This window comes from Pempheris klunzingeri, chromosome 18 (assembly GCF_042242105.1).
Source record: "Pempheris klunzingeri isolate RE-2024b chromosome 18, fPemKlu1.hap1, whole genome shotgun sequence".
In the NCBI taxonomy this organism is placed as follows: domain Eukaryota; kingdom Metazoa; phylum Chordata; class Actinopteri; order Acropomatiformes; family Pempheridae; genus Pempheris; species Pempheris klunzingeri.
Genome location: NC_092029.1, coordinates 18630042 through 18640126, shown reverse-complemented (window position 1 = coordinate 18640126; position 10085 = coordinate 18630042). Strand labels below are relative to the sequence as shown.

Below are 10085 nucleotides of genomic sequence, written 5' to 3'. Positions count from 1 at the left end.
TGTGACGGACAGACAGTTAAATAATCTTAACAGTCTTTTTTTACACTTTGAAAAAAATAAAAATAAAACCTCCTCCCAAGGGAGAAAGACATGTAAGTTCCAAACTGAGCAGCATCCCGTCTGTCTCCCATCAATCCATCCATCCATCATTCCATCCTTTCTGGCTGTTGTCAAAGCTTGTTCTGATGATCATGAAATTGATGTTGTTGTTGATGATGATGATGATGATGATGATGACGGTGAGAGCAGAAGATTTTAAACAAAACAAAACAACTCAACCGAAATTTTTTTTTAAAAAATAAAACAGAAGACGTAATAGAATAATATGTAGAAGAAGAAGCAGAGCTTGGGAAAAACTCAAACTTCCACCAGGCACTGTAGCTGATAGAGAGAGACAGTCACAGAACCAGCTGATACTGAGCTTCTATCCCACAATGCCACAGAGGTCTGAAACCTTAACATTCCCACATCGCTGAGAGACGGGTAGAGGAAAACACAAACAAACAAAAATAAAAGCCAGAGGTGCTGCTGTGTGGGATACTCCCACACTTAAATGCTGAGCTCAGCTGTATGCTGAAACTCGTGCTCCCAAGATGCACTGCTGCTGCTGCGACAGCCCGACAGAAACCATCTGATCAGAAAAAACACAAAAAAGGAGGCCGGCCCTGATTTGACAGTGACGACAACTTGGCAAATCTACAATGATGTCGCAGTTGTTTTCTTGGGTCAGGAAGCAGGAAGTAGGTCACCAAGGAATGAGCAGCAAGACAACGCTGCCTTTAATAGGCTGAGGCAGACAGACAGGTTGTCAGACAGATTAGACAGGCAGGTTTAAATACACTGCTGCTCCTTCTGACTTGAGTCTTTTCCCCAAGTACTGGGCAGTAAAAGAACCAGCCCCGATTCCCCCACGCACAGAGGTGGTTAGGCTGTGTACCTCCACCGACAGCCAAACCTCTCTGAGCCTACACATTGTGGCCGTCCACACATCCATCCTTCCACCCATCCATCCAAAAGGTGAGACAGAGACAGCAATGGGTCTGGTGCATCGACCTCCGAGCGGGAGGCGTAGAAGTGAGAAGTAGAGGGAGTAGGAGAGCTGAAGGGGTGGGGGTGGGGGGTTGTCACTCTGTGAGCAGCTGCTGGAGGAGGCTCTTCTGCTGGGCCTGGTTGTTCTGGGAGCCCTGCGCTCCGGGACCTTTCTGGGAGGCTGTAGCTCCGATGGCGCCCTGGTTCAGGTAGGAGTCACTGCCAACAAGGTTCACTGTGCACTGGACGTCCGCAAACACCTGAACCTGCTGCACCTGCAGACACAGAAGCAATAATGCTGCAAGGACCGAACTGCAATGAACGTTTCTGAGCCTGGTCTTCATTAGAGCACAGAAGATCCTGGATTTTTGAGGCTGACATTTGTTTCTGTTTTTTTATATAAACACATTGGTCATTTTTTTAAATAAGGGTACCTTAAGCTTGGTTAACTTACTAAGGAGTACATTTTACAGCTGAAGCACTGCCATCGCTGTCTGGTGAACAGTGTTTGTGATCAAACATGTCTTCATATTCATATGAAGATATTAATTCATTTGTGTATGCCGGCAATTTCTCATTAATCATCTGCTGATGTATCTGCAGATATCAATACCAAATTAAAGACAAAGATCTAATAAAACCTACATATAAAGCCTGGTAGTATAAAAGTAAAATCCTGGATTGAAATTACAGAAACAGAAAAGTCACTTCAACAATCTAAATCAGGTAAACACCCCACGATGTGCACAACATTCAACAGATGCTATCATGGTGATGCTGTATACCTCGGCAGAACTAGGTGAACTGCACTTATTTTCAATGGACTACAAAAATCATAAGTCAGCTGGTGGAAGGGTAAGTGGAGGGATGGATGGAAAACACGAGACAGCATCCCATCATGACAGAAAAGTCAAAGTCACAAACCTGTTGGTCGCTGCACACTGAACCCACATTGCTGAGGTTACTGTTGCTCATGCCAACCGGCTGCCCCATGGGGGGTAACGAGCCGACACCACCCGAGCCTCCGGCCATGGAGACGGTGATGCTCATGTTGTTGTAGACCCCCTGCTGGGCAAAGGCCTGTCCTGCACTCTGTCCTGATTGACTGAACAGACTGCAGCACATGGAAACAAGGAGAGAAGACGACACATTAGAGAGCACGTGAGACGGTCTCATTTCAACAAACTAATGCGATAAACACATGCGGGGTGGGATAACAAGTGATCTTTACCTGTTGCTGCCCAGGCCTGTCTGTTGCCAGCTCTTCATGTCTGGTGACTGGTAGCCGGGAGGTGGGGCTTGCTGAAGCAGAGGACTCTGGGAGGTGGAGTTTTGAGGTGACAACAACGGGCTGGTCGGGCTCATCTCAGGAGGGAACGTTGGGTCTTGCTGGACCAAAGCTTTGACAGACAATCAAACAAGCCAGGTCAGGTAAGTCAAATAACTTTTTTGATTATATTGTGACAAAAAGTGCGTATGTGGGACCACAATCAGACAGCTGATGATTTAACTTTATCTTTTAGTAAAATTTCTTGCTGGGATTTTACACTGAACCTTTTTTTGTAAGTTAAATCAATCAGGTCTTTCCCATTGGTGAATTAAAGGGTTTTTAGTGTCGACTCCTTGCTAATGACAACATCTTAAATTTACAACAAAGTGAAAAGATGAAATACATCACTGGGCATTCAAATAACGATAACTGGACACTGGGTCAATTAATATTCTAACGTTGAAGAGCAGCAATCCAAACATTTGATATGAATATGAGGTGGATTATTAGTCTATTCACTCACCAGATCCTCCAAACTGCTGAAAGAGGCCCTGCTGTAATGAGGCGTTCACGGTGCTGCTGAACTGGCCCTGCACTCCTCCCATCAGCGCCTGGTTGTTCAGGGGAACTCTGCTAGACAGTTTGCTGTCTAGGGGGGCCCCGGTCATGGGGCTGAAGTGACTCGGTGAGGTAGCGGGTTTTCCCGATATTGGGTTGTACCCTGGTGGGAAGTTGAACTGCTGCTGTTGCTGCTGCGGTTGAGGCGTCGTTTGGGGGCCTTTCGGGACCCTGGCAGTTCCAATGGACGCGACAGCTCCAGTCGGAGCACCTGCCATGTTCTGTCTCATCAGCATGACCTTCTGCTGGAAAAGCTGGCGCTGGCGGTGCTGGATGCTGTAGAGTTCCCTCTGACGCTGGGCCAGCATTTGGGCATTCAGCGGAGGTTGCTGAGAGATATAACGGAAAAGAGCTTGTTAAATATACAATAAAACGTTTTATACGCAAGGTCACTCATACAGGGTCACAAAGGCCTCCCTCCCTGATGTCAGCTTCCAAGAGTCCTGTAGTTTCACACATATGTGCTAAACACACCCCTCGATCCAGCTTTCCAGCCACCATTGGCTAATGTGTGGCACATGACTCTACAACCGCAGGTCAACAAGTTCCCCCACTGCTCTTCCTCTCGCTCACTCCCGAGGGTCCAGCTCTCCTTTTCGCCTGGCTCTCTCCCCGTCTGGACCCTGCAGCTACTAAATGCATTATGGTCACCAGCTCTAACGTCACTAACTGCTGCGGCAAATGATGCAAAACATCAAAGCTGCAGGCTGTAAACCAAACCAATAAGATAAAATACGCTGAAATGCTCTGCAGAGTTGACAGGAGTGAACTGATAATTATCTCTGGGTTCATCACCGCAGTTTAAGTAATAATAATATTCACAAGTAGATGAATCAATGTGAGCAAATTATTCAGGTAGTCTTTCAGGGTCAGGGTGACGGCTTCATTCGCCACCAATCTCACTCACTTGTGAGGGCATCTGAGGTTGTTGAACCCCCTGACGAATCCCGATGTTCACATGCTGAGCTCCTCCTGGAAACGGACTCATGGCTGCCATCCTGTTCTGGAGCTGTGACAGATGGACCGAGAACACGGGAACAAAAAGAGACATAAGCAGAGGTCAGACAGGTGTTGAGGGGTGAATACAGTGAAGGGAAAAAAAAGAAGAGAAAAAAGATCACAGACAAGGGCGGAAAAAAAACAATGGAGGGATGGAGACAGAGGAGAAGAGCGACAGTTAGGGGGAAGGAGTCGCATATTTGTGATGATGGAGGAGAAGGAAGTGGAGAGTTCTTTAAGGAGCATTTTGATCAATACTTAGAAAGAACGCAGGTGTAGCAGGATCCCGACTGAAATCTACAAGTCAATTCTTTATGCTAATCATTACAGCTCTCAGCATTTGTCTTTGTCAGTCGGGATGAGAAAAGTGTGTGTAGTATATAAACAGAGCACAGAAAGTGTATGTTTCTTTCACTTGCTCATGGATTGTGTATTGCTGTTTTATTGGCAGCTCTTGAATTATGTGACTACATTACACCGAATAAGGCTTCTGAACAGACGTCTCCCTGATCACAACTGAGCAGAGAGACACACAAGGCCATAAGTGAAATATCCTGAAAGTGTGTTATAAGAGCATCACGAGTAGCAACATCTCCTGTATGTGGAATACAGTCCTAATGGAAGACAAACCACCACCTCTGTGACCTTACCTGCTGCGGGCCCTGGAGCCTCTGCTGCAGCTGCAAGCGTAGTTGGTTGGGTGGCAGCCGGAGCTGGGTGCCCATCCCCTGTGGTCGTGTCATGCCTGGCCTCAGCCCCATGCCTGTTGTCCCACCGGGGAAAGCCCCTCGGGGGGCTCCAAACCCCAGGCCCTGTGGCCCCACCGTGGCCAGCTCTGGAGGAAACGGAGCTTGTGGAGCTGGTGTAAATTGGGAAGTGTAGGTGGGGAGCTTCGGGTCCGTGGAAACTGGGGTGGCAGTGGGTTGCTGGGTTGGGAAGTTTTGGGGCACGGGGTCAAAACAACCACCCTGGTGAGAGGCAGACAAAGACGGGACAAATGGATATTTGAGATGTGTTTTGTTCATGTCATTTGAAAACAAATGCAAACAAACACTCGGCTGCTGGTGATTGCAGCAAGAAGCCTTTGTGGCATATGATGCCCCTCCGCTTTTCACTATTCACTATCACTATTCAATAACACCAAAAAAAAAAAAATCCTTAAATGTGTACTAGGTTGCATTTCTGGTTTCTAGAAGACTGCCTGGCTGCCCTTCCTCTCACTCTTTGTTACAGAAACAAAATGAAGGACCAGAGCCAGTGACAGTGACAGCCACTGATGATGCCAGTTGTACTTGAAAGCAGTCCAGCAGGGTTTTGGCCAAATCCTGCTTGGTGGCACAAACAGACAGAGCAGAGGCCAGCAGAGGCTTTTGTTTGTTGTGATGAATTATACTAACATACAATTAATGATGATTCACTGATCTTAGAACTAAACAAAAGTGAAAGCCTCCTCTAACTACACTCATGACACTCATTTTATCTGTGCACATCCACTGCCCAGCTCTCTTCAGTACTAGTTACGCACCTGTACTAGTTTGTCAATACCCAGGGCCTTATCCAGCTCAGCCAGTTCTCTCTCATCGGTCCCACTAAGGAAGGAGACGAGCTGCTCCAGCAGAGCTTTCTCATCATTTCGCCCTTCAGGTGTGGTCGGAGGGCCTAGCACTTCATCCAGCGTACAGGGCACACACTGTCTGCTCACAAAGAGAAACACGGCGTGTCATAGCGCAGGCACACATCTTCACCTGACTGTCGCACTAGTGCACTGAAATGTCAGTGGGTTTTAACATTTCTCTCCCACAAGCAACAGAAAGTAATATTATTGCTGACATTCGCAATCAAACAGCTTGGGTATTAAGAGTAGAGTGATATTTACTCTTGTGGTGATGCCAAAGGAGCTTGTAAAGGGGTTCCCAGACCATCAAACGACAAGGTATCAGACAGAGCCAGAGGCTGAAACTGGGAGTCTCCCACATCCATCTTGGTTAGGCCTGAAACAGATTTTAAGGGGAAATAATTACACGATTAACACCGTAAAAAAAATGTATCTGAATCAAAATAATCAGATCTAACATTCAAAATTAATATTGAATTCATGTACATTTAGCAGAGCTTTGCATTATCTAAACAGCAACTTAACATCAGTGTAAAATCCTGCAATTGGACGTTGTCGAGTAACTGCCGAACACACAATTGTCATTTTCCAGGACATTTCTAGAACATCATCAGTGACTAACTGCGACAGTTTAACTGTATTATGTTTTCTTGTATACCAGTGCTTGTACTGAATGGGTTGATCACTTCTGCCTCTGGAAAAGGGCTGTTGTCTTTGGGGGTCTGGAAGGGGTCTCCCTGTCCCTGGGTCTGTGTCTGGCTTGGAGTGGAGGGACTGCAGAAATCAAAGGATGACTGACTCTGGAGGCTGCAGCCAGAGGGCGGCCCGCCATCACCGAGCCCTGGGAGATAAACGCATGCACACGCAACAAATGAGAAAGACAAATATAGTATAATAACATATAAATACAGTATAATATTGAACACTTTTAGACTTTTAGAGACATATGACATCGTTCTGAAGTGTTGCAGAAAAGTGAACTATTCTGGTGCCATGTGTGGCCTGTTGACACTGCAGTGCCTCCTCATAACCACTAGGGGGCAGATGGACCAATAATGTGTAGGGAGAGAGAGCTTGGACCAGTCTGATAATAATAATAATAATAATACTAATCATTTGTATTCTAATCAAATCTTTTTTTTTTGTGATCTCATGACATGACAATAATCTAACAGAGACAAAAATATATATATATTTTATTTACAAAAAGTCAGCAGTTTAATTAAATTTTGATACTACACTTGAAAATCCCAAAGCCTTAGGTAATATATAGGTGGTATATATTGCTCTAACTCGTCCCTCCTCTACATGACCCACCCTCCCTGCTAACTTGAAACCATACCTCTGTTAGGAGTGCCAGGAGGCTCTCTCTTCACATTTACATTGCGGGGAGTGCTGGCCTCACCGGGCTGGAGCTGAGTGGGTGACTGCAGTATGAGCTGGGGGGAAGGGGAGTGGAGCTGGGGTGACGGCGATTGCAAGTGGGATAGGGACTGGGGCTGGGACAGGGGGGACTGGAGTTGAGGCACAGGGGACTGGAGTTGAGCTGGGGGCTGAGGTTGGGGGGCTGGAGACTGTAGCTGGGGGCCTCCTCCAGGAGTTGTTGAATCCTCACTGCCCTGTTTGGCCCCACTCGGGCCTCTCAGGCCAGGCAGCAGCTGGTTGAGAGGGTCCATGTCAACGGGGCCACTCGACATCTGAGGGCGAGAAATGGAGAGTAAAACAGAAACAAATGAAAAGGGATAGAGATGAGGAAGATGGGAAAAAGACAGCAAGTAAGTGTGAATGGTGTAATGGAGTGAAAGAGTAAAGAATTAAAGAATAGTGGGTGGCAGAGAAGGGGGCCAGACGATCAGTGACAAAGAGATGGTATGAGACAAAAGGTCAAAGGCCAGTGAGCTTCAAAGGCTGCAGCTGGTAGCTGAGCCCACAGTGGATACAAAGTCCAAGAAAATAAACATTCAACATGATTTACAACGGCTGTCAACTGCCAATGCAAGAGCAAAGCTCAATGGAGGAAAATTCCGATGCTTAATTGTGAACTTTCTCATAGTGTGCTCTTGAAAGTATGTAGGCATGAGCACCACCCCTGAAGGAGGACGCCCATTTCAAACATCAGGTCATCACATTATGATTTGGGTGTCACGACGACAGAGCTGAACAGAGTCTGGTGTCGTCTGGTTATGGATGGGGTATCATCTTTATTGGCTAAAAGTCCTTGTGCTCTATCAAGCAAGCCCCACCACCCTTAAGCTATTCAGACTGCAGACCCTGAGGATGGAGGGGTTGCTTAGTCATGCCTTCAGTTCAAATCACTTTGTTCAAGGTGCTTATGAAGATCAGCAATGCCTATAGAGTAACTCTGAGGCGTTAAAAGTCACTCTTGTCATTTATCCTGCTCTGATCTGTAGTCTCAACGATTTCTGAAGCCTATACCTACTGTATATAGAAATGTACGATGTAGATGATAAAGATCACTTAAATCTTTATCATCTTGTACACTCTCACAGTTGTTTTCAGTTATTATTAACGCAAGAGATGATGTTTTAGATGATCAAACTTTTCTCTTTTCTGACAACAACTGTACCGTGGAGTCCCGGCTGTCCCTGCGGCCGTCTCTGCGATTCTCTCCGACGGGGCTTGATTTGGGACTGATGCAAGCTGAGCTGCTGGAAACTCCCGCGGGTTTGGACGCACCTCCAGCTGCAACAGTGGACCCTATACACACCACTCCCTCCACGCTGGCTCTCTTTTCCACTTTCACCCTCACTGTCTGCAAGGTGAGAGCAGATGGAGGCGGTAGGTCCCCCAAGTCCTTTGAAAACAAACCATGTCTCGGTTAGTGAGGACAAATAATATGGATTTTACAGAACATGTGCCAGTGCTGATACATTATTTAGTAGATATGTAAATAATTAGTCATTCAAATGTTTCACATTCACATTGATCAAAGCTAACAAAATATATTTTAATACTGTCATGAACCGATTTTTTGTGGATTTCTTAAAAATAAATACATAAAGACTTTAACATTTGAAGACTGGACAGAACCTCACATTAAAGGGCATTTCTAATGGTCACCTTTTCGTCTGTATCCAGGAGAAAACGGAGCAGCTGATGGTCCTGTGGCTCTCTGGAGCTGGACTTTGGAGCTGCTGTAGTCTGTGCTGGACTGGCAGGAGGCTCCTTCTTGATCTCAATTTGGTTTTTGTTTATTCCTTCCTCAGTGGTGGCGGAGGCATCGTTAGGACTGCTGTCCTGGAGCAGCCGGTGCAGGATCTTATGCCGTTCTGTTAGAGTACTGTGGGAGGCAGGGCACTGAGGGGCCGTAGGAGGGTTAGGAGGATGAGGTGATGAGGTGCAGTGGACGCTGTTGTTGTTAGATTCAGCTCCTGTCCCATTGCTGTCCAGGAGCTGATTGGGTCTGGGGTTCCCCAGCTGTGAGGCAGGAGGGAGGAGGGATTTAACAGAGTCCTCTCCTGCTCCCTCTCCTCCCTCTGGGGTTTTTGTCGATGGAGGCCGAGTAGAGGAGCCGGTGGGTGTACTGGCTTGTCTCTGAGGGACAGGAGAGGACAGGGAGAAGGACCCCGTTGACCCACTGCTGGCGCCGCTACTACCGTCACCGCCAGACTGCTGCCTGTTGAGGCTGCCTCCACTGCTTAGTGCCCCGGCTGGGGAATGGAGGCCTGGTGTGGAAGGAGAGAAGGGGTTCCCTTGTACCCGAGGGCTTCCCCCTAACCCTGGACTGGCCCGCGGCATCCTGGGTGACATAAAAGAGGTAGGGGTGGCTGTGAGTGGGCTGCTCAAAGGAGAGGGGCTGTTGACCTGCTGGGAACAGGTCCGATTGGGCGTCAGGTAGCCTGTGGGTGTCGCTGGATTATGTCCGTGGGAGGAGGCGTTGCTGTTGTTTGGGTGATGACCCGAGGCGGCGAGGCCTGAGCCTGGGGTCCAGTTGCTGCCGGGAGGAAGGGAAGGGGAGCGGGCGGGAGTTTGGGCAAGGCTGCCAAGGTTGGGTGGAAGGCTGGGGTTAGTGTTTTCCTGAGAGCTAGCAGTGTTGTGTTCCCTAAGAGAAAGGAGGAAAACAGAAGAAAACAGTGACCTGAGGAGAACATGTGGCAGCGCAAAAAAATCACACAAGTGTGTCAAGTCCATAGAGGCTATGCTTCATACTGTGTGTGTTTACATACACATTAGTATCCCAGTTGAAAATGGAACACAGAGAAACCTGGTTATTTAGCTCTCTGCACACAGCTGTAATTATCCAGCAGTGCAGGTATATCATCTTTGACTCTTCAATGCTCAGCAATTAGCAACTCAGAACTTGAGCTGAGAGAATAATCAGAAACTTCGATAAGGAGTTCATATGCCGCAGTTTCTATTCTTCAAGCTTCTGAGACTGGGATATGGTCTTAACATGTGTAAAAATAACACGGACATTCCTCGTTATTGGCTTCGTATAAAATGCTGGTAAGTCAGTTAACTTGTATTTAAGTGGTACAACTCTGTAGTACTGGACATCTTCAGGACTTTTTGGAAATTAAAAAAAGAAAAGCC

At 47.1% G+C, this 10085-nt stretch overlaps 1 protein-coding gene across 1 annotated transcript in view; it reads right to left on the bottom strand.

Moving 5' to 3' along the window:
- Window positions 1–878: 878 nt before the first annotated feature.
- ncoa1 (nuclear receptor coactivator 1) overlaps window positions 879–10085 on the bottom strand; it is a 30017-nt gene continuing 20810 nt past the window's right edge. The window contains exons 10-21 of the mRNA XM_070849083.1: window positions 8613–9594; window positions 8119–8346; window positions 6874–7228; window positions 6190–6372; window positions 5793–5907; window positions 5442–5610; window positions 4567–4884; window positions 3825–3926; window positions 2823–3246; window positions 2261–2429; window positions 1954–2143; window positions 879–1304 (exon numbers count right to left, since the gene is read on the bottom strand). Coding sequence (XP_070705184.1) covers window positions 1125–1304; window positions 1954–2143; window positions 2261–2429; window positions 2823–3246; window positions 3825–3926; window positions 4567–4884; window positions 5442–5610; window positions 5793–5907; window positions 6190–6372; window positions 6874–7228; window positions 8119–8346; window positions 8613–9594 — 3415 coding nt within the window. The 3' untranslated portion in view covers window positions 879–1124. The remainder of the gene's footprint in view (window positions 1305–1953; window positions 2144–2260; window positions 2430–2822; window positions 3247–3824; window positions 3927–4566; window positions 4885–5441; window positions 5611–5792; window positions 5908–6189; window positions 6373–6873; window positions 7229–8118; window positions 8347–8612; window positions 9595–10085) is intronic.